The 24464-nt window shown below is 38.3% G+C and overlaps 3 protein-coding genes across 7 annotated transcripts in view; 2 read left to right on the top strand and 1 right to left on the bottom strand.

The window, feature by feature from the left end:
- JAM2 (junctional adhesion molecule 2) overlaps positions 1 to 8920 on the top strand; it is a 63922-nt gene extending 55002 nt beyond the window's left edge. The window contains exons 8-10 of one of the 2 annotated variants that reach the window (XR_013757216.1): positions 3544 to 3697; positions 4461 to 4503; positions 6382 to 8920. Coding sequence is in view for 1 of the 2 variants with exons in the window: in XM_079100326.1 (XP_078956452.1) it covers positions 1494 to 1509; positions 4461 to 4503; positions 6382 to 6414 (92 nt within the window). In the remaining variant the exon portion in view is untranslated. Of the gene's footprint in view, positions 1 to 1493; positions 1510 to 3543; positions 3698 to 4460; positions 4504 to 6381 lie in introns of both variants that reach the window. The other variant, XM_079100326.1, reaches the window with a different exon arrangement.
- Positions 8921 to 13924: 5004 nt separating this feature from the next.
- ATP5PF (ATP synthase peripheral stalk subunit F6) lies at positions 13925 to 23221 on the bottom strand. 2 transcript variants are annotated; one of them, XM_079100328.1, is made up of 4 exons: positions 23187 to 23221; positions 19612 to 19790; positions 15157 to 15281; positions 13925 to 14100 (listed from the first exon to the last, which is right to left on the bottom strand). In XM_079100328.1, exons 2-4 carry the CDS (start codon positions 19773 to 19775, stop codon positions 14063 to 14065), a joined length of 327 nt encoding a protein of 108 aa, XP_078956454.1. In that variant the 5' UTR covers positions 19776 to 19790; positions 23187 to 23221; the 3' UTR covers positions 13925 to 14062. The 2 variants fall into 2 exon arrangements, with proteins under 2 accessions (XP_078956454.1, XP_078956455.1); XM_079100329.1 differs by having other exon boundaries at positions 23054 to 23194.
- A 28-nt stretch (positions 23222 to 23249) lies between these two features.
- Positions 23250 to 24464, top strand: part of GABPA (GA binding protein transcription factor subunit alpha) — a 54507-nt gene continuing 53292 nt past the window's right edge. The window contains exon 1 of one of the 3 annotated variants that reach the window (XM_079156444.1): positions 23250 to 23268. The gene's annotated coding sequence lies outside the window, so the exon portion shown is untranslated. Of the gene's footprint in view, positions 23269 to 23623; positions 23764 to 23990; positions 24230 to 24464 lie in introns of those variants that run through there. The other 2 variants (XM_079156443.1, XM_079156445.1) reach the window with 2 other exon arrangements.

The raw sequence follows: 24464 nt of genomic DNA, 5'->3' as shown, positions 1-24464 counted from the left end.
TGTTTAGAAAATTCTAAGCAATACCATAGCATGTGTGAGTGGCATCCTTAGAGTGGCATAGTATAGAGACAGATATTCAACATGGATTGTGGTATATTTATGTGCATGAAAGATCCTCTTATTTTAAATTAGGAATTGAATATTCAAATTTTATAAGCCATTTGATTGAAACAAACAAGAGAAGTGTTTTATCAGTGTTAAACAGTGAAATGTTGAAAGTCAAGTTTAACACAACTGTAGAAGAGCATTGTTCAATCAAAACTAGAAACCTACACTATTGGAGATGCTTTCGAGCAAGGTTTTAGTTCTTCAAGTTAAACCTCTTGACAATAGAACAGGTTTGATTTAATGGGTGAAATTTAAAAATAATGTCTTATTCTCTTAATATATTTTTTTATTTCCAGTCTTTAAATTATCTCAAAGCTGCAGAACTCCATCAGATCCTTTAACAATAGTGTATAAGTTGAATTTTTAAATGGAATAATAAATAAATTTATAGCATGAATAAATTTTAGACCCACTGTTTTATAAAGAGCATTAATTTTAGAATATGGGTTTTAAAATAATTTGTACCAAAATAAAATTTAAATTTGAGGAGTTTTAAATAATATTTATAAATAGATATTGAATGTAATAAAGTGTTTCCATAAGCATGGATTCAAGAACATTCCCCATAAATTAGAACAACTGTATTATTCTTGTATGTAGTGCTTCAGTTTAAATTCAGTATAATGTAAGTTTATGAATGGAATCTATCTGTGTCCCCCTGCTGGTCACCTGTGAAAGTACTGCATTAAGATTACTCGTTCAAAATTCTTGTAGTCTGTATTTATATGTCTAATGAATATCCGTATGAGTATTTTTAATGAGGAGTTGGCAAACAATTTTTTTTCTTAAAATACTGAATTAAAGCATCATTTTTTATATTAAGGGTTATTAGCTAATAATGGTATTCACATTTCCTCTTGGAGAAAACCCACCCAAAATAATCATATTCTTTAACTTGTGTTTAGGACGGAAATTGGCAAATTTTGACTCAGGGCCAAATCTGATTTCCCACCTGATTTTCTGAGGCCCCCAAACTTTTAAAGATGAAAATTTGCAATTACTTACTGATAGGAAACACTAACTTTGAATCTTAATTAAGAGAAATATTGTCCGCCACAATAAATTCCATTCTTCTAACTAGTAGACTTGTACTATAAGACCTTATTATTATACTTTAAATTTTATCTATAAAAATTTTGGAAATTTGTTTCCTTTCTTATAAGTACCTAAGTAGTATCCTTACTTTTGCCTCTGGGAAAACAGAGCCTAAAATATTTGCTGTGTGACCCTTTGTAGAAAGTTTGCCAACCCTTGATTTAGAAGGTACAAATGTCAGCAAGTGAGAATTGAGATTAAAAAGATATTAAGCAAACTCGTCTTTAAATAAATCTGTCATCCCATATGAATTCTTGCATTAATGATTTATATACTTATTCTTTTTGTAGAAGAAACTTCCTTCCAGTAAGTATACTTTCTTCAAATGCATGCCTTTCCCTATATCCACTAATATTCTGTTATTTATCTGTTTACAATCAAGAGTAGGATATTGGGTTATTTCCGTAGGTTTATTTCTAGGGAGTTATTCAAATACATCAAGAATATATTCTGCCTCATGCCTCATGCCTATTTGTAAATGATGAGTGATTACCAAGAGAAGAATCATGGGCATTAATTTGACTTCATAAGCATTCCCTTAGTACTACTTTAAAATATATATGCATTTACTACATTTTGCTAAATTGAAATTTTTCAAATAAAATTTTACTTGTTCATTTTTTACATTTAATTGTATATTTGGCAACAGTGTTCTAAGGATTGGCAAAACAGCAGTACACAAAAATGTCCACAAAATACTGTTTAATGGAGCTTACATACTAGTAGAGAAAGGCAGAAAAGTCAACAAATATGTGTATTATACAGTATGTCAGATTGTGTTAAGCACTATGGAGAAAAATAAAGCAAGTAAGAGGATAGGGAGTGCGCAGGGTAGGAATGAAAATTATCAATTTAAATAGGGTAGTCAGGAAGGGCCTCACTGATAAGGTAATGTCTGAGAAAGACCTGAGGAGGTGAGAGTGCAAGTTATGCATCACTCTTCCACGAGAAGAGTGTTCATATGGAGGGCAGGAAACAAAGAGCTCAAGTGAGCTAGCTTTTCATTACTATAACAAATACCTAGCACAATCAGGTTAAAGACAGAGAATGTTTATTTTGGCTCCCAGTTTTGGAGGTTTCAGTCCATGAACAGCTGACCTGATTGCTTTTGGGTTGGGGTGAGGTAGCATGTTGAGGCAGAGGCATGAGGTTGGACAAGTCTGTTGACTTCATGATGGCTAGGAAGCAAAAGAAAGAGGAGGAAGAGGGACAAAGCCCCCAATATCTCCTTAAAGAGCATGCCCTCAGCAACTAACTGTATCCCACTGGGCCCCACCTCCTAAAGGTTCTACCTCCTCCCAAGAGCATTACATGCTAGGAGCCAAGCTTTCAATATATGGACCTTTGGAGAACATTCAAGATCCAAACTGTGGAAGAGCTCAAGACCAAGCATGCCTAGAATGTGCAAGGAATGTCAAGGAGACCAGTGTGACTCGAACAGCATATGGGAAACAGAGCGAAGGAGATGAGTACACAGAATAGGTCAGATTGTATGGTGAGCCTTCCAGGAAGTTTTGAGCAGTTAAGTTCTGGTACACAGTTAAGATAGGAAATCACTGGAGGGCTATGAGTGGAAAAGTAGCGTGATCTTACTTAATTCTTTAAAGTTCACATTGGCTGCTCTGTTTAGAATTAACTATGAGGTAACAAGGGGTCAAAGTGTATAGACCAGTTAGGAAGCTACTACAGTACTCAAGGCAAGAGAAAATGGCAGCAGGATTGTGGGAGGGAAGAGAAAGAAAGGGAAGGTACTGGGGAATGAGACTGATCAAATTATGTTATTTGCACCTATAGATATGGCATAATGAATCTACTATTATGCATAATAATATGCCAATTAAAAAAAGAAGAAAGAGAATGGCAGTTGGTACCAAAGCAGCAGCGTTGGAGATGTTGAAAGTGATAGGATTCTGGATATATTTTTAACTATTTGCTGATCTGTTGAATATGGGCTGAGAGAAAAAGAAAGCAATGGAAGGTACCTTCAAGGTTATGAGAAGGATAGTTTCCATTTATGGAAATTTGGAAGATTTTAGGAGGAGTGGCCTTGGAAGTGGTGGTGGGGTAGGTGAAGAGGTCTGGGGTATTTGGAATTTTAATACTCAGTAAGCTTATTAGACTTCCAAGTATAGCTAATCAGTAAGTAGCTGAATATTCAACTTTAGAGTTTGGGAAAATAGCTTAACTGGAGATAGAAATGTAGGACTCATTGGTATATGAGATATGAATGAGATCACCAAAGTCCTGGTTTATGTGTGCTTGATGTGTGACTGTCCTTCCTGTACATATGGACATGGCAGTCCATACTGTGAGTCTAAGGGCTCTCTCCTCTATTCCCAGCTGCCATGGTTTCAGATACACTGTCATCTACATCTTTTGAAGACTTAGCTACCATTGATTTCCTGTTCCCAGATGCCTGGCCCCATCCCTCATAATATCCCAGTACAAATCCAGGGTGAAATCCAAGTTATCATGACTAGGAGTAGCAAAGGAGGTGAGTTCAGAAGAGCGGGGCAGCCTGAATGTGTAGCCATCATTCCACCCCATCCCACTGCTGACCCCCAGGCAGTTAGGAGGACTTCCACTTTTATTGAGAAAGATGAAAATAACTGGAGGGTTTTGAACAGAGAGATTTCACATTATACAAGCGGCGAAGGGGCTTTATACGTCCTTGAATTAATGTCGTACAAAACCAGGTGGCATTCTGGAAAGAAATATCTTTATTCCTTGACACCTTTCCTCCTATTTGTTAAACTACATCTTTCAAAATTTATTGAACTTTTAATGGAATCCCAGTCCCCATGTAAAACTTTCTATGGATAAAAGTGAATTTTTAGATTACAATAATTAAGCTTTCAAAATGCTTAATGTTAATGTTAAATTACATAGTAATGGGCTGGAGATATAGCTTGGTTCGTAGAAATCCTGCCTTGCATGCCCAAGACCCTGGGTTCAATCCTTAGCACCAAAAAAAAAAAAAAAAAAAAATTACACAGTAATAATTGCACAAAACTCTTTAGTCTATAAACCATATATTTAGATGCACAGAACTTCACACACATGAGTACTTTGTTGCATGGATTTCTCTGTGAATGTTGTTGGTAAATACAAGAAATTCAATTATAGTTATTGGCTAAGATAAATATTCATCTTTCTGCTGGTAAAATGAATGGAGGTAATGTTGACTAAATGAGAATAGTGTTTCAGAATGGGAGGTGATAATGCAATAAATACTCTCTTTTATTTTCCACAAACAGGAAGGGTAGTTCTTCATCTAAAGCCCCTACAATGAGTGAAAATGTGAGTATTTTATAAGCATATTTACAGGATATATAAATAGGGAAGGGAAATGAAGCAGTTGTGTGGAAGTTGTGAATCTTCACTTTTAATGAACTTTGTATTAGTGTCTACTACTGGCATCTAGAAGGATCTAAGTGAACATTAGTTTCTTTCCCCCACTGGGGAGAAAAGTTTTGTGGAGTAAGTACAGTAAAGTAAGTGATCTTTATTATATCATTCTTTTCTCTCATGGTGTCTTCTATTATCAGTCTGCCTCCTTAATATCAATGAAATTATGGCATTTGTAGGTAAATGGATAGAACTATAGAATATTATACTAAGTGAAATAAGCCAATCCGAAAAAAAACCAATGGCCCATTGTTTTCTGATAAGTGGATGCTGATCCATAGTGGGGGGTGGTTAGGGAAGAATGAAACAACTTTGGATTGTGCGGGGAGGAGTGAGGGGAGCTGGGTGCGGTGGGGATGGGAAGGGTGGTAGAATGAGACAGACTTTATGACCTTGTACACATGTGTGATTATACTACTGGTGTGACTCAGAACCATGTACAGCCAGAGGAATGAGAAGTTGTGCTCCATTTGTGTACAGTGTGTGAAAATATCTTCTACTGTCATATATAACCAATTAGAACAAATTAAAAAAAATTTTTTAAAAGATCACTAGGCCTGCAGTTTTCTGCTATTTGACAGATGAAGAGGTTAAGATTTAAGTTCTTGCAGGATGATAGTGGGGGAGCTGGAACCAGGTTCCTTGCTTCCTAGCTCTTTGAATAGATCACTACCAGCAGATCTATGGTTCTAGAATATGCCTTTGGTTATTCAAAGACACTTGGAAAATTTAAGGACATGAAATATCCTCTGCCAGGGCTAAAAGGATTTAAGAAGTCCTAGAAAGGCAATAAAGATCTAACTCTGATGGTTTAGAAAACATCATTGCTTACATTTTGTAGTACTTTAAGCGACATTGAACTTTCTGGGTTTTTTTTTTCAGGAATATAGTGAGGGAAGGGGAGTTTATAATGTTTTTAAGTTCTTAACTACTGTTTGAAAACCAGAAGGTTCCCAGAATTCCTTAGTACTGCAGAGCAGAGATTATTAGATTTCCTTTCAGTAAAGCTTGGGGTGGGGAACAGACATTAGTATTTTAAATACTGTGACTCTAATAGGCACTAATATTTAACACTCATTTACTGCTCCATAAACATTTCACATATTTTGTATAAAAATTTGATTTTTTTTAACTCATTTACTCCAGAATCTATCACAGAAATCCCTATGTAGTTTACAACACTGAAAGCCTACTGTTCTTTAGTTAGGGGACAAGCAATGTGCAACTTCATACTCATTCCTATAATTTATGGAACAAAATAATCCCATCCCATCAAACTGAGAGGCATATTGTTATCTAAATTGAAAGAAAAGACTGTTTCTTTTTCCTTTTCTTTCTCTTGGTGGCCATCATCATCTCAGAACTGGTCCCTTTCAATTCTACTTTATACTCAGCTGGGTTTTCAACCTGACAGCTTTGAGCCTCATTACTCTGTGTTGTGGCAGGCTGCCCTGTGCACCGGAAGATGTGTAGCAGCTCAGGCCTCTGACCCGATAGATGCCAGTAGCATACCCCTAACTGACGATATTTCTCTTGCTCTAACTTCCAGTCTTGCTTCCTTACTTTCTAGACATAGTTTCAAATACTTTGTCTTCTAGTATTTACTTACTTAAATCCCCATAAATTAGATTTAATTAAATACATGCTGGTTTGTATCTCTATGATTCTTATAGTGGATGTAGTTTGATATTTATAAGACTTCTATGTACTTCCTTAAATGTGTATTAGTACATTATATTTAACCTTGATTTGTTTTCTTTTTTTCCCTAGGATTTCAAGCACACAAAATCTTTCATAATTTAAAAGAATTCAACTTTTGAGATACACCAAAACCACAGTTGTTACACAGTTATTAAAATATTATAAAACTCTGCTTTGTCTTAATTTGCAAAGGGGTACATGACAAAATGAAATTGATATTTCATTATGATTTTTTTATGACTTGACTCACCTGAAATTGTTATTTTAAGCAAACAGTTCTGTCACCTGAAATATGATCTGGCTTCTTGTGTCTGGACTAAAGAACAGGAGTCAAATTACCTTGAAATATTCTGTGATTTGTAAAATGTTAACTAATGTCCTAACTTCTAGAGAAAGTTACTACATCATAATGATTGTGAAGTTAATCCACAGACCATGCAAATATAACCCTGTGTGCAAAAGTGTTATTTAGGGGGTTCAGAAAATACTCTGACAGATGCAAAAGGAATCTCTGGTCTCGTTTCCACCAGAATCTTCTTTATAACATAATCCTTATTCAATTGCTCATTTATCACTAATGTATCCACAAAACGGAGGCAGTGAGGTTGGGTCTTATACTCAAGGATTTGCACTTTGTATTTACTATCATTTCTGAGAACCAAAAGTAACAAAGAGAAACAGTAAATGATCAGAGCTCACAGGTGTGCACAGGACTCACCTGGTGTGTGTTACTTATAATCTTGAGAGGTAAATACAAATCCAAGAGGCTTATTTCACCCCCACTGCTGCTCGCTGTTATTTCTTTTCTCTAAGACTCCTTTGAAGAGACTCCATGACTTTGACATCAGGGCTCGACAATGGAGCTTGCACAGCTTTGCAGATACCTTTTGCTGCATGAGTAGTAGCTTCAAATCTCTATCTCTAAAAATCATGCAGTGAAATTCTGAGCAGGGCGAATCCTTTGCTGTTAAAGCCAGAGGGCTATCAATCCTTATGGCAAAGCAGTGGCAAGAAAAGATGTGGTTGTCTGGTAAATAAAATATGAGTAAACTAACTTACTGCCACTCCCTGCCTCTGGCACCCTGCTTGAGCCATAGAAGGCACTTGAGAAATGATGATTGAAATAAAAAATGGGTCTAACCATCTGTTTTCTGAATTGATTAACCACAAAAACCTCCAGCTAGTATTAGAATATGAAAACTCCAACAGTTCACTCAATAGTAAGAGTATTAAGCTGTGTTTAAAAAGCGTAGCTTTTAGAACTGCTTTTGATTATTTAATTGGTATTAAAAACAAAATATGGCTAGAGTATGTCCTGTTATCCCAGGAAAATCTAGATGAAAAGTTGATTCATGACCTTTGACAGCTTTGGTCACCATTAAGTCGTTTTCAGAGGAATCCACTCTTTCCACCCAGTAGCAGAGTCCCAGTTTTCACTGAACAAATGATTAAGCACTCACTGAATGTCTGATGTGGACCTGGACACCAGGTCACTGGGAAGATGCCTTTTATCGGCCTGCATCCTTTGATTTGTCTGTGGCATTTGATGCTTCTCACTAGAGTCCTTTCTGGTTTCTATAACATTTTCTGCCCCAAAGGTCAACTTATCACTGTTAGTCACTAGTAAACTTTCTATAAAGGGCAAGTTGATAGATTTTAAACCATATGGTTCCCGCTACTACTAGACTCTGCCACTGTCACCCAAAAGCAGCCAAAATAAGGGGCATGTCTGTATCCCAGTAGAAATGCGGCAAGCACAAACAGGATTTGGCCTAAAAGCAGTTTTCCAACTCCTGGTGGCAAATGATAGAAAACACCTATCTATAAACTGATTCTTACAAATCAGGCTAAATGCTGCCCATGCTTTAACAAGAAGTTTTGCTTTGATTTGAGGAACGCTTTCCTTTTGCACTGCTAGGTGCCAAGGGGATAGATGACTCAAAGATGCCTCATCAGGCGCACATACCATCACATAAGATCAGCTGCTTTAATTTAAACAATACAAATCCATATTTTGAGAGGAAACTTGAGTGCCTTAACTTTGCTAATAGAGGAAAAGCTTCAAAGGCCAGACAATTCACTTTATGCAGTGTAAACATCTGTCTTTGTGCCAAATATATCTTGTACAGTATATTATTGTATATAGCCAAGTCAAAATCATCATGTAAAGAATGGTTTCTTCTACACATAGGATATAGTGTGAGAACTAATTTTCTAATTATTAAAAGATGTCTGTGGGTCACTGGTGTCTGGGCTGTTTTCGTGTGTGTGTGTGTGTGTGTGTGTGTGTGTGTGTTACTGTGACTTGTTATTGTTTTATGAACTTGAATATGAACCACTGGTAAAACTCCATTGTAATTCTTAGAACATTTTGATTTATTTTCCTGCAGTGAGATTGTGTTGCATAAAGATTAGGGTTCTAGAATCATTAATAACAATTTGTGTTTTAAAACTGTTGCTGTTGTAAGTAGATTCACTTTATTTTTAGTTGGGGGTATAACCTAACTAAATCTAGAAAGATGGGCGGTTTTTCCATACAACTTTACAAAGAACTTCCTTCACAGCCCACAGCTGGCTTTGTTTGATTAAAGTCTTTATTAATAAAAAATTTTTTAAAAAAACTGAACTTCTTAAACTTTTTAGCTCCAGTTAACAATGTAGGGGAAGAGTCACCCACCTATTGTTGTTTAGTAAAACCCAGGAAACTACACCCTCTCACCATCTGTAGCTGCAAGGCTAGCTCTTTATCTGCTCAAGATTAGAATCTCTTCATCTCTCAGCTTGGTTGCCTGCCAACATCTCACATGTTGGGAGGGGGATTCTGAAAATAAGGAAAAACTATTTAACACTTCATATGTCAGAGGTGGGGGTGGATGGGGTGAGGGTGTATAAAGTTCCATTCCTCTCAAGGATGGTATAATGTGGGCAATGTCATCATTTTACAGATCAGGAAACCAACTCAGTGTTGGTATCTTGCCAAGTTCAGCGCTGGTGAGGGGTCAGGGTTTGTGGACCAGGTCTATCCAATCCAGGGTGATTCATATGCCATCCCCTTCCCCACCGCCCCCCTCAGAATTCCTTTCATTTAAATTCTCCTGGTTTTCTGTCGCACTTTCCCTTCAACCTCCTTAATCTCTGGCCTCACAATTTATAATGCCTTTCTGTCTTCCCTTTCTCCTGTACTAGTCTAAATGTAGTAGCAGGACATTGCATGCTCATCCCCTCTCCCCTCATCCTCCAGATACTCAAATCTATAATCTTATTTTTTTAAATACTAAAGCTAACCATGAAGAATGCATTTAAATTCTATTACTACCATCATTCTATCTTTAAAATCTCTCCGTGTAAACCTCCCATTTATTCACCAATTCCATCATTCATTGGCTTGATTCTGTCACTAGCTAAATCCATTTATTTCAGGTTTTTGTTACTATCTCTCCTTTTGATTTCTGGGTCCTCCTTCTCTCAAATAACTTTTCAGTTACATTTTAATTTATCCAATTTTTAAAGGCTCCTTTTCCCTGTATCCCTTCCTCCACCCCGTCTGTTTGCCTGTTTACTGTACTGGACAATTTCAAATCCCTTCTCCTTTTTTTCCTTTCCCCTTGCTAAAAACCTTCACTCTTTACTATTACCAAGGTCTAAATTCTTTGGCCTGGAATTAAAGGCTCTCCCTGCCACACATACATATCATATTGTCACAACTTGCCCATTCAGCCATGTGTTCCACTATCCTCTTCCGTTTCCTTATGCATCCTTCAAATTCAGCTCTGATCATTTTGTTAATAATCACCCCTTCCCATACATTTATTTATAATATTCCTTCCATATGGAATTGATTCTCCTAATAAGATTTATAAATTCAAATTTTAATTTTTAATTTTTTATCTTGTCTCTTGTTCTACAAGTTTTCAGAACACATTTGGTAGTAAAAACTAGTAAGGAGATTCAAGGTAAACGATAAACTCTCATTTGTTGGTACTTTCTAATATTTATTTGATTTTTAATATTCGCCAGAGTTTTATTTGACCAAATTTTGGGGGAAAAAGTGCAAATTAAGACATACTATAGTATAAAACGTCTCCATACTTCCTACTAAGAATTGTTATCAAAACAAATGAAAAATGTATGTCAACAAAAATTTAAGACTGAAGGCAGACTATTTTAAAGCTAAATTTTATCACCTATTTTCTACTTAAAGTGTACTATTTATAAGGTTACTTAAAGGTATTATAAAAATTGGGCTAGGGACATAGCTCAACGTAGAACACTTGCCTAGCATGTATGAAGCCCTGTATTTCATTCCCAGAACCACCCCACCCCCCACAAACACACACACTATAAACACTAAGCAGATTTCCTAAGATCTGTAGCTGAACTCCTAAAGTTGCCTTTTCACTCCTTTTATTTTCTTCTTTTTAGTACTGGGTCTTGAAGCCAGGGACATTCTACCACTGAGCCATATTTTTAAATTTTGAAACATGGTCTTACCAAATTGCTGAGGCTGGCTCCAAACTTGTCATCCCTCTGCTTCAGCTTCCCCAGTTGCTGGGAAAAAACACAGATGTGCATAATGCCTGGCCTTACCAGTACCATTTTTGAGACTTGTTGCCCATAGTGGCCTTAAATTTGTCATCCTCCCATTTAGCCTCCAAGGTAGCCTGGACACAGGTATACCATAGTGCTGGGCCACTAACTTTTCATTCTTAAAATCATGTTACTATTGAATGATAGAAAGATTCAGCAAAAAATTTACTTTTCTCAACTTTAGGATAACATACAACATAGAGATGAGACATTTTATAAAGACAGATATGAACACTAACTGGGACTTTTTCTTTGGTCCAGAGGCTGAAGACAAATTTCCCACTTTCTAAAGAAAATGAACACAATGGATATGAATACTGTTTGCTGTTCATGAGGACAGTGCTACCCTGACATAACTGCTCCAGGCCACTTCCCCTTTAATCCTTAACCCACTACACAGTACACATAAGCTGAAGTGTGTATGAATGGATTAAGAATGGGAAGGAGTGAGGGGAGACAGAAACAGGAAGTGAGGCGACAAAGAATGAATTGTCCAAATTGTTAGAATGAATTAAAAGGAGGGGTACTATACCACAACATGCCTCCAAGGAGAGAATTACTTACACAACTTGAAGATACCTGCCAAGGATACAGTAGCTATTTGAGCAAGGTGAGAGCTGGGACAAAAATGTCAAAAACTAGGGGAGGAGGATGTAGCACTTTTCCATGATTTCCTAGGCAAAGAACCTGTGAGTCTCATGAGTCCAGCATGCAACGCTGGATGCAGTTGGCCTTTAAGCCTTCTTGCCAGTATTTCACCCAGAGCAAACAAACAAGAGACTGTGAAAATACCATTAGAGTGGAAGCTGAGAGAATATGGAAGAGATTACATTGAAGGTAATCTGTACAACCAAGGAGACCTCCTAGCCCATATAGTGTCCCAAGAACTCATATATACACCTTACCAGAGAACCAGCATTGGGAAACCTTCAACACCAGGGGCAGCAACAATCAGGAACAACAGCAGCCCAAAACAAATAAACAAACGCCCTAAACAGATTAAGTGAAAGTTGTCTAGAACAGACAATTTTGGTCATTGTTAAAGGTAGCAATAGATGAGGAACATGCCCTTCCTAGTTCTCCCTACTTTTCCTTATCTCAAATTCCCTCTTGGAACATTAGACTGGATTAGTTCCCATTCTAACACTTTCATTTTAACTTGATTACCTGTAAAGGCCCTATCTCCAAATACAGTCACATTCTGAGATACTGGGTATTGTATTAGGTTTAGCATAAAAAATATGAGGGAACACAATTTAATCCATAATATTAGGCAAGGTAGAAAACATCTTAAATGGCCAGACACCTGGGAGAAGGCTGAGAGTTTTTGTCATAAATATACAGGGTAGTTTCAAATGGTCGGCAAGATGAGTGCCTGGCAGGCTGAAGTGGTGAACAAAGGCTGGAGTTTGCAGAGCTGGGGCAGCTTCACTGGAAAGAAAATGGGCCCTAGGGGAGCTGAAACCTTCACCTACAGCACCACCACTAAGGCTCACAGGGAAGACAGGGAGCACCTGCCTAACGAAAATTTAGCTATAAGCACACAGCCCTTTGTAGGGGATGGGAGTGGGGTGATTCACAAACAGAATGCTATTTCTATAATGAGAGACAGATTGGGATGTTCAAGAAAACTCCAAATTGTTGCAAGACAGATAAAAAGTATATAATGAGACAAATAGACATGAAATTATAAAAAGTAAAATTCAAGTAAAATGCATGAAGACAAGATGAAACAAAATAGGATATTAGTTCTCTACTTTGAATGGTATTTGCTTAATGATCCAAGGGGTAGCTTGGAAGCAACAGACAGGGAAAGTAGTGCTGTTTCCTGGGAGATTGGAGAAATTCCTTGAGCATTCCTCAAACAAATATATGTACACACACACACACACACACGTGCACATATATTCATATGCTTTGCCCGCCTCTGCTAGGGATCAAATCCAGGGTATCACACTTGCCAGGGAAGCATTCTACCACTGAGTTGCATCTCCAGTTCTCAATTACCTGTAAATAGTTGTCATTAAGCATCAGATGGTTTCAATGCCTATGATCATTCAAATAAAAGTAGTTAAACTGATCTGTCATTGCTTACCCGCACTTATAGAAAAATCAAACTCTTCCTACTACTTTACCCTTCCTAATTCCTTCTCTATACATGTTAACCATACTTATACCATTAGGAAAAATTTATAGATTTTCCATAAAAGATGTTCCTCAGCAGGTTTGACCTCAGCTATGGTATGACATGATAAAAATCTATTTCCCTTTCAAGTGAGCTACAACTTATGTTTATTTTGTATTTTTAAAGAATTAAAAGGTTTATATTGACATATTGGAGATATTATCAGATCAAAAACATGATGGTTTTTCCTTTTTAAGATAAAAAAAAAAATTTCCTTGAGAGCTGTCTAGGGTTACTGAAATTTTGGCATTACCTCACTGCCACTAATGTAGGCTGTATCTGGTAGATCTTTCATTGCTTAGACAAAATAATACCATACAATATTTTTTATGCTGAGGGTCAAATCCAGGGCCTAGCACATGCTAGGCAGGGCTCCACCACTGAGCTATATCCCCAGCCCCTAAACTTTTTTAAAGTAAATTACTTTATGTAGCCTTTCTCCCCTTTGTCACCAACCTTTCCTTCTTCCATCTATAGGAGCTGTAACAAACTCTGATCTGTAAGTAAGTCTGGGTTTTGAGTTGACAGAAGTTAAAGCACAATAGATGGTCCTACTTACATCTAAAATTACTCTTCAGTTTCCTGAAAAATCTATGACAAATTATTTATAAACCATTTGTGCACATTCTAGGAAAGGGTGTAACATTCCCCTAGGGAACAGTGGCTCACTACAGGCAGTCTACACTACTAAAGAGATTCCTCTGCACTCTGAAAACAGCTTGGCAGGGATCTGGGCAAACTGTATCCAAAATCTCCAACATCTCCATTTGCTTCATTATAGCCAAACAAAAGGATTTAAAACAACCCTAAAACACAGAATTCAATACACTCAAACATACATTCAACATCAGCAAATAATTTATTTGGAATCAGAATTAAAAGAACTCTTGACAGTTGTGAAATCTTATGTTTATTTTGAAAGTTTAATTAGCAATACAATTAATTCACAACAAATTACCAGATTAATTTTACATTTCTTCAGGACTGGGGTTTTTCGATGGCTTCAAATTTGGGATCTAAGTAAGAAGAGGGGGAAAAAAAGGTTCAAACAGCTATACTACAATAAAATGCATCTAGAATGTTGAAGATTTAACTCACCAATCTTCAGAACTGTTGGGGTTTTTTTTTTAGTGAACACGTATTTTTATTTTCCAATTTATTTTTTTGTGGTACTAGGGATTAAATAACAGGACCTTGCACATGCTAGGCTAGTGTTCTATCAGTGAACTATATCCACAGCCCTTCTAAAATTTAATTTAGTTTGATTTTTATTTTGAGACAGGTCTAAGTTAAGTTGCCCAATCTGGTTTGAACTCCTGCCTCAGCCTTCCCAGTCCCTGGGATTACAGGTGTGCACCACCACACCCAGCTTAAACATCTGCTTTTAAACATCTACACAGAAATTTAACAATAGTTAAACATTTATTCAACACTTTCTATGAATGAGGCTATTAACTGACTTTACAAATATTATGTAACTTAACTACAGCTACTATTATGAGGAAGATAAAATCATTCTCCTCAAATACAAGATGATGAAACAGGTACCAGTAAACTGCCTAAAACCACACAGCTAGTAAGCAATACTGTCAGGATTCAAGATCAAGCAATTTGATTTCAGAACCCCATTGTTTGAACTATATGGTATACCAAGCATGGTGGCACATGCTTATAATCCCAGTGGCTCAGGAGGCTGAGGCAGGAGGATCGGAAGTTCAAGGCCTGCCTCAGCAATGTATGAAACCCTAAGCAATTTAGCAAGACCCTTTCTCAAAATAAAAACTAAAAAGCACTGGGAATGGGCTCAGTGGTTGAGCACCTCTGGGTTTAATCCCTGGTTAAATAAATAAATAAATAAATAAATAAAATAAAATTCTATGTTATATGATCTTCTATACTAGCAGCAGAAACTGGTTGAAGAACTCCCTTGAGCACTTCATGGTCCTAAATAAATTCACATGTCATTGTCATTTAATCCTCTAAACACCCACCCCAATAAAAAAAAAAAGTATAAATATTCTCCACTTATAATAGCTCCCTGTGAGAATGAATCTGTGATTAAAGAGACTTACCTTCAAATGTGAAGTTAGGGAATGTGTTCATGTCCACTTTACCATACATTTGCTTAAGCTTAAAGAGCTCTTTCTCCAAATCTTGTTGATACTCTGGGCCAGTATCAACAGGTCCTCCAGATGTTCTGTTGTGTAAATAAACAAATAAAATCTAACTGCATGTCCCACTTTAAAAAAACAAAAAATACTCTTCAAGTTTCAATAGACCTTATAAAGGTATTCATATAGGGAAAAGTAGACTTTGCAGGAAAAAAAAACAAACAAATATTTCCATTTGAATTTCAATTCAAACTATTTTAATATGATGAGGTTTCACATAAAATGAAGTGATATCAAACAAATCTCTAACACTCAAGGTCTGTTAGTGTCAAGGATACTTATTAAGTTTGAATCTCCCAGGGTCTAAACTGCAACAAGGCATCTGTGGGCTGTGGAGTCAAAGACTGGTTCCAGCCTGGGCATGGTGGCACAAGCCTCTAATCCTCGTTGCTCAGGAAGCTCAGGCAGGAGGATCACAAGTTCAAGGCCAGCCTTAGCAACTTAAGAGAGGCCCTGAGCAACTTAGCAAGACCCTGTCAAAAAATATAATATAGAAAAAGAGCTGGGGATGTTGCTCAGAGGTTAAGTGCCCCTGGGTTTAATCCCTAGTACCAAAACAAAGCAAAACAAAACTGGACTGGTTCCATTTGAATGTCACCTTTCCCATGGCAGGTAGCATTGTAAACATTGTAAATGTTAGTTTCCACAAAAAAATGAAGGTCCTACCAGACGGATATAAGAGAACTAAAGACATAATGGACATAGCAAGCATGCAATAAGTGTTACCTATTATCACCTGCTTTATATATCAGCCATCATGAAATACTTTAAAAAGATTGTAGGGATAGAGGTGTAGCGCTGTAGTACAGCACCTGTTTATCATGTGAGTGTTCCTGTGTTCAATCCCCAGCATCAAAAATTTTAAATAAAATAAAAAGAAAAGGTCTTGAGAACTTTAAGTCTCTATAATAATGGCCTACGAAAGAAGCAAATCACTTCAAACTCTCAAGTCATTTTGCAATTAGAAGAAAAAGATGAGATGTTTATAAACATTTTTGCTATCAGGTAGTTAAATGATAAACTTTAAAGACATGATTTAACAAAAAGTCAAGTTCAGAAAAGATCACCTATGCTGAGCTAATCACAGAAAACGAAGGTGGCATTTGAGATAAATCACGAATTTAGAGCTAGATCCCAATTTAAGACCTTCTAAAACAAAAGCAAAGACATGGAGGTGGTGAAGAACTGGTTAAATGTGGGGAACACTGAGCAGTCTAGATGGAAAAGTCAAGCAGATCCTAGTTCACGTGAGGCCTGGAACACTAAGCTTGGGGATTTGTATTTTATTTACTAAGCAACAAAATGAAAAAATTAGAGCTGGGTTTTGGGAAAATGAATATAGCATCACTGATGAGCAGCAGGGGCAAATATGTCTAATTTATTCTTTGAACAAAATTTTCTGTTTGTCATAGTACTACTACCTGCCTACTAATGAATCTAATGGATATGATAAACAAAAAATTAACAAAAATTCCTTCAAGGGTAATATTTTTCCACATGTATTTATCAAAGCATTGGTAAATTTGTTAAAGACCTTCCACAAAGAACTACAGACAACTCCAATTTAAGAATCTAAAAATCACAGTTCTTCATGGACCCAATTTTCTTTTCAGTCAGCACTGTTCAATAGAACTTCCTGTAATGGTAGGTATATCTGTCCAATATGCAAATATATCTGGACAGATATTGATTGCTAGAAAAAAATCATATATTCTTCTTTAAGAGTGCTGGGATCAAACCCAGGGCCCCATGCATGCTAGACAAATGCTTTAGCACTGAACTACACTCCCAGTCTGAACTAGAAATGGGATAAGATGACTGAAGAACTGAATTTTTATTTATACTTAACTGCAATGAATTAGAATTTTAATAGTCCCATGTGGATAATGGTTACCAAAACAAATACTACAGTTCTAAATAGAGCCTTTAACCAGAATTTCAATGATTATCTTAAGGCTCTGGGATTCACAAAGCTTTAGTAACTGCTTTCCGAAGATCCAACCAATATTAACATAATGGTTACTAATGAATGATGGCTATTCTAACCTTACTATGCACTTTTATGATATAAAGAGGCCAGAAATAATCTACCTTCTCAACTGAAGTAAGTCTTGCTGACCGTCTCATTTATTACTATCTCCCTAGGTTCTTGCAAGGCTACTTACTGGTAAAAGTAGACACTCAGGAGATAGTTATTCCTTTTAGCAAATACTACTAGGCATGCTAATTTATTAATCATTTAATCTTTTTAACGTCGTATAAAATAGGTACTATTATTGTCATTCCCATTTTATGTATGAGGAAACTGTGATACTAAGGTTACAAAAGCTGCCCAAGGTAACATAGATAGTAGGTGGCAGAGCTAGATTCCAGCACAGAGGTCATCATCAGAACAACTCTCCATGCTGTCGTCTGCACATGTGAATGACTCACAAATCACTCTTTTTAGCTTCAGGGTACACCTAAGAATTAACTTAGGAAAATTAATGGACAGTATTTAAAGAAGAATTAAAGTGAAGACAGCCTCAATACTAAGTGCTACACCACCTCTGAACTAAAGACAAATTTCTCAACCATTCTTGCATACCAACTTACTGAATAATGTGATTTTTGGCAAATTCACACCTCTTAGCCTTAGTTTTCTTATATATATAATTGGGACAAAATCTATTGTGTTGTTCTGAGAGTACAATGTCTACACAGGCTCCTTAATACACTTTACCCCTTCACTATCTCTGCTTAATTTTGGTAATGGCAACACATTTTTTTTAGTTACCCAGACTCAACAGTTTGCTTTATTTCATTACTCCCTTTCCTCTGTCTCTCCACCAGGTCACTGAGACCAGTTCTCAGTGTCTCAACATCTTTTTGTGTGTGTGTCTGTGTGTTTCAAACCAAGGAGTGCTTTCTTTACCACCAAGCTACTTCCTTGGCCCTCCTTATTTTGTTTTGAGACAGAGTCTTACTTAGTTGCCCAGGCTGGCCTTGAAATCACAATCCTCCTGCTTCAGCAACCCCCGAGTCTCTGGGATTAAAGGTAGGCATTACTGCACCTGGCCTAACTATATCACTTTTATATTCCCAGTGCTATAGTTTCTCATTAACTAATGCTGCTACTGTTAAATTTTCCTAACATTTTTGTCTTTACTCTCCATTCTAATCTTTCCAACACACTGATTATTCTCCTAATTCAGAGTAATCTTGTTCCACCTTCTCCATTCTACTTAAAAACCTTTAATTTCTTACAAATGCCTATTTCATAACATCTGAACTGTCAGATCTTATGATTAATCAAGGCTTTCCCTCATTCTAACCCTAATCCATGCTCTCTGCTCCAGGGAAACAGAATTACATAATTCCCCAAATACATTTTGGGCTTTCTAATTTTCATGTCATAGCTCAACCACTTCTTCCTCCTCAAAGATATCTTCTTCCTACCCCCATTTATCTGTTTAACCTTTATACCAACTGTCCTTAACCTGGGGTAGACTCCTGGAGTATCTGCTGATGGCCTTCAGCAGGTTTGAGAATTCTTTCTAGCTATAAGCAAAATCATGGAGTACATTCTTTACTTTTTTCTTTTTAATCTGGGAACTATTCATGAGATTCTCAAGAGGGATGAATGACCCCAAACACTGTCCTCAAAGGCATGATAAAACATTAACTCTCCCAAAAAGCCTTACAAAATGCCTCCAACTAGAAAGGAGCATTTCTTCCTATGAACTTTCCAAACACTGAATAAGTCGCTCCCGAAGTGCCTAAACCCATTTACATTTTATTTACTTGTTTAGAAGTTTTCTATCCTTATTAAAGAATATTGAAAAAAATGCAGTGTTGCCCATTACAGTTAGTAACCCAGTAGACAATTAAATGAGAGAAATGAAACCACTGATGTACACCATTTTCCTATGATTTGGGGGCTGGACCTGATGATGGCTAAAGTGCATATCCAAAACCATCGGGTTCTGTAATCATGCTTTTCCTGCACTTTATTCAGGTCATTTTAGTTTTTGTCCTTTGACATTCCCAGGGCTATATGACTATGAAAATCAGAATAATTCTCTGACATGAGAATCAGAATACTTTGTATGTTTTCTTCCAATTAGGCTAATCAATGTCAAAGGGGCTGGGCTTTCCTCAAATATAGCTGTTAAATGATTTACAAGATTCTATACACTTCTGAGTTGACTCAATTCATAATAATGACATGACAATAAGAATATATTTTAAATGACAATAGATTTAATGGATTTCTTCCCTGGATTCCTAGTAAAGAATATAGAGTTTGTGACTTAAATCATGAAACTCTGATACGTTGAATAGTTATATTTACACTGCAGTTGATTATCTACTTACTGTCGCTTTGCTTTATATTCTCTAATCTTATCCACGAAGAGTTTCTGTATGGGATCAAGATCCTTATTAAATGCCACTGCTGTAACACCAAAGTTCCTCTTCAAATGGACGGAGACTGCTGACCGAACAACAGAGGAGAACTTGAAGAGCCTCTGAAGAACCATGATGATTCTATGGTACTGAAAACAAGCATTGGAATGTTAACGCACTTCTTGCAAAACATCTAAATATATCACATGGTGGGTTCTATTATATATACCAGAACTCAGTCTAAACCTAATCACATTCCTCTTCCCCTCTCAATTCCCACTGCAAGATTTTTGCTTTTTACTAAAAGGCTCTAACGATCTAAGAACAGTTAGGAATTCAAGCAGGAGATCCCACCAGCATCAGAAAAGATACAAAAAGATCTGGGATGGGATTTTTTTTTTCTCCCATAAACTTAGCTTTGGACCTGAGGAAATAGCAGAAGTAGGCTGTTAAAACACTACCTGCCACCAGCAGGGAAAGAAAACCTGCCCCTAGATGAATGTGTTAGGTTCCTCTGACCACCTCACAAGGTCAAAAGGGAGCTGGGCAAAGAGACTGTAGACAGCTGCTGTGCCCAGGGATGACAATGGAAAATTCATACTTCAAGACCCACGGGAAAGAAGCTGCCTTGCCTATGACAACTGCAGGTTTCTAGTCATTCAAAAACACTGTAACAACCAAATCAAGATCTAAAAGGAAAAACAAAAACAAACAACAACAACAAAAAAAAAACCAGCACAAGTAAGCCCTGTAACAACAGAGGGGAAGATAAGAAAATACGACCTGTCGGTGAAACAGAGTTGGCAAAGGAGATGAAAGTCTTATCTTTTATTTCCTGGTGCTAGTGATCAAACCCAGGTCCTTCCATGTTAGACAAGCTACCTCCACAGCCCTGACAATCTAAATTTTAAAAACGAGAACCTTAACAATAGCTAAAATACATTATTTTTCTAATTTAAAGAGCATTCCAGTAGATAAATTAGAGAATGATCCCTTTTTCATTATTTAATGATCAAACCAAAAAATATTCCAAATTACAAGAAATATATGCAAATTAGAAATCCAGGAAGAAAGGAAAAAAGAAAGCCATAATTAACAGAAAATTTCTTCAGATTAAGGGTTAGTTTATAAATTAGAAGGGTTTATCAACCCCTAAATTGAAATGACGACAAATACAATATTTCTTCTTCTTTTTGAGACAGGGTCTCAAATGTTGTTGCCCAGGTTGGCTTTCAATTCATGGGTTCAAGTGATCCTCCTGCCTCAGCCTCCTGTGTAGATGGCACATACCATTGTACTCAATCTAGCTTGGTAGCATTTCTGAACCTTAAAGTCAAGTCCCAATATGCTAACATGTTTTCAATGCCCTCCTACAAACTACCTAATAATCATCATCATCTTGACACCAGACTTCTACTAAGTCATAATAGGTACAATGATGATTTACAAACTATTAATAACCTATAATAACAGAATTGGGAAAAAGCACTTAGAGGCTTTTAGAGCAATTCAATGAAACTGAATGCTGTGAATTTAATAATAAAAAATATTTGTATTTTGTGTGGTTTGTTTCATTTTTTTTCCTCATCTCATTTTTTCTGATAATTCATTTTCATTGTACTCTTGGAAAGCATTCACCAGGCTGTATGGCCCTTCACAATGAAAGTCTGAAAAGCACTAGCTAGGAAACATTAGAGTAGCAAAATGGTTCTCAAATAGGGGGAGAAAGGGGAGATTTTATCTCCTAGGATACATCTGGCAATGTCTGAAGGCATTTTTGGTTGGTCTCACTAGGGTGCTACTGGCCTCTAGTGAGCAGAGGCCAGGGATGTGCCAAAAATTTATAATAATAACTGTATCCCCCACCTCACAACTGTGTTATCTAGTCCAAAATGTCAATAATGTCAATAATGACAAACCTGGGAATAACATGTTAAAAACTACCAAAAAAAAATTCCAGGATCTGCAAGATATCCTTCACTAGTGAGAAGGAAAGTAAACCATTTGAAGAAATTAAAGAATTCCTCCACCGGGGGAAAAAAATTTTTTTTTGAGAAGACTACAAGCCAACAACAAATGCTCTTATAAGGTACTCTCCATCATTCTATCTTCATACATACAGAAACTGAGGTTTAGAGGTTAAGTACCTAGTCCAATATTACATAAGAGAACTAACTCAACACAAATATATAAAAAATATTATACAACTCAAAGATCTTTCCCTTCTGGCAACCTAAGAACATGCCTAAAACCCAGCAGTAAGGTAACCTAAAATCTGTTCAGCCCTAGATATTTGACAAAGTACATATATTCCCTCCTGGTAATCCTGAAGAGTTAGAGAAAGGTGTTCTTATCCTTACTTTACAGATAATAACATTAAGTATAAGAAAGTTTATTAAATTGCTCACATCCTCACAGATAATTTGCTCTAAAGCTGCTTATAAAGATGTTATTCCTACTAAAACATGGGTGAAATTCATTTTCTATCACCTAAGTACCAATGATTCCCAAATGACATCTCTAATTTGACCTTTTTCCTGAACTCTCAACACACATAATGCATAATATTCTACATCTCTTTGACCTAAATCCTAAGCTCACCCAAAAAATGAACATGCAATCCTTCCTATCAAAACTTATTGCTCCTCCATCACATCCTTTCATTTTTCTGATTTAATAGTAAGTATGCACAGTCCACTATCATGCAGAGGGCATGTCAGTACACAACATGTGTAAGATACTACCTGTGATAAAATTACTTATTCAAGTACTAACAGGACCTATGTTAAGTATTTAATATAAAAAAGATGGGAAAGGCATTAGCAAGAGGTACAGCAGCCCTGGCAGAGTCCTTGCCAATGGGAGGGAGCATGGGTAGCCTATTTATAGTGATCGACCACAGATTGGTCTGTTTGCAGTCTCTTCAGTACCTAATCCACAAAGCTGCATAATGAAATGTTAGGTAGCATCCACCATTTTTAGGTGGGATGCACACGTCTGGGATTACTAACTGCCCTTTTCCCTTTTATGGTGCACGACCTGCCCAGTGCACAGTTCAAAACATTGTCCCGCGTGCCTGGGAGACGACAGGCTTGGGTGCAGACGTGTCCCGCCTGCCTGACCTTGGACTGCCCCAGCCGAGCTTCAGGCTCACGACCCCCCAGGCTCCCTTCCTCCCCGGTTCGCCCTCGGAGAAGGTATTATCGGTCTTATTCTTGGATCTATGGCAACCTTCAAGGCCTAGAAGCACAGAGGTCAGTTGTGACTCTGCGCCATGCCACGAAGGTGCCAGGGACACAGAACTGTTTTCTCCTCCTACTAGGGTAGAGGTGACAGGCTGTCCCGGCCTCGTGAAGAAACCCAGAATCACAGTCCCAAGGGGCCAAGCTGGTCTAGCTACCCTCCCAGTCACCTTGCACTCAGTCCCGAGCTGCCGGAGTCACCGCCGCCGCCACCGTTCTACTTCCGGCCCTGGCTCCGCCCCCACACGCCTACCCGCCATCGCAATGCATTATGGGCGGCCATTTCAGTCGTTCGACGCTCACCGGACAGGAAGCGTCTCGGAGACAGTCTGCGACCGGACGGCTGTAGGTGAGACAGAAGCCAAACAGGGGGAGGAAGTGGAGGGTAAGTGCTTCCGGGTCCCCTGAAGAAGACTCCGCCATCTTTCCTTCGCCTAACTTGACCTGCTGTCTTTTTTCCTCTTGGAAACATTGCTGTGTATGCATGCGCACTTTGGCCTTTTCCCTAGTTCAAGCCCCCCCTCCGAGTCAGCGTCCTGTTTCTTGAGGTTATTGAGGTGTATATTGTGCAGGGAAAGTGAGAAAGTGTAAAACAAGTTGGATTGGGGCGTTGTGCCTCGTGGGCCTCCGTTGCCTCGGGCGTTCGCTTCGCATGCCCTGCTGGGAGTTGTAGTCCTGGACCCGGGGGTGCCTGGGAGGCGGGAGAGGGCTTGGGGTTTCTCAGCACCTATTCCGCGGGAAGGGCCCGGGGACCTCACACTTCGAGTCGCGGGAGCTGCAGGTCTTACCCGGAGAGACACTGCACGTGGAGCCTGCGCCGCTGCCGTTCTCAGTCGGCTCTGGAGCGCGGGCGAGGGCCACAGGGCCGATTCCGGAGCGGGTGAGTGCGGCCGCGGGGAGGAGGGGAGCGCGGGCCCGCGCGGGTCGGCCTCGTTCCGGGGCCTTTTCCCCCACAGCGGCCCCCCCGCGGCCGCCTCTGTTTTGTTTCCGCTGGTCCCCGGCGCTGCGACTCCCATTTCCGTTCGTGGAGACTTGAGGGAGCCGGGCGGGGAGGGGCAGGAGAGGCTGTGCGGGTAGCGGAGGGGAGGGGCGGGGGGCGAGCAGCGCGGGGCCCCGGGAGCCCGCGCGCCTCTGCGACCCGGGCCGTACGCGCCGCCTGTCGCCGCTTCCTCCGCTGCTGTCGGCTCTTGGCTGGTCGCAGTCTGCGGTGCTCTCTCCGTGGTCGGGTAGCCTTGACGCCCGCAGGGTTTCACAGGAAGATGCGCACCCGCTCTCGGATTCGCTTCAGATCCATTTGTCAGCCTAGAATTGTCTCCCGGTTGCACCAAAACCATTTATTAGTCTATGTAATAACCATCTTTTTTTTTTTTTTTTAAACAAGAAAGGAAACCAAGGGTATAGTAGTGGGTTAACGTACCTTGGCCAACTTTTTTAGTATTTGTGTAATACGGTGTGCGTGTTTGGATTTAGGGAATCCCAGTTTGTTTAGGTTAAGGGCAGAGAGGACCGAGCCCGGTATTGCATTGCAAAATGATGAGTGGTAATTTAGAAATAAAGTCCATTGCATAAGTAGCGTCAACC

Source organism: Sciurus vulgaris, assembly GCF_902686455.1.
Source record: "Sciurus vulgaris genome assembly, chromosome: 10".
Taxonomy (NCBI): Eukaryota; Metazoa; Chordata; class Mammalia; order Rodentia; family Sciuridae; genus Sciurus; species Sciurus vulgaris.
Note: the sequence above shows the minus strand (reverse complement) of the source record. Positions and strands in the feature narration are given on the sequence as shown.

What these genes read in the sequence shown, in the direction of transcription:
- ATP5PF (XM_079100328.1), bottom strand. Translation starts at nt 19,775, where the DNA reads ATGGTTCTTCAGAGGCTCTTCAAGTTCTCCTCTGTTGTTCGGTCAGCA. An exon ending in GAATATAAAGCAAAGCGACA is followed by an intron (nt 15,282 to 19,611) that starts GTAAGTAGATAA and finishes TTTACACAACAG; the next exon opens with AACATCTGGAGGACCTGTTG. An exon ending in CCCTAACTTCACATTTGAAG is followed by an intron (nt 14,101 to 15,156) that starts GTAAGTCTCTTT and finishes CTTCTTACTTAG; the next exon opens with ATCCCAAATTTGAAGCCATC.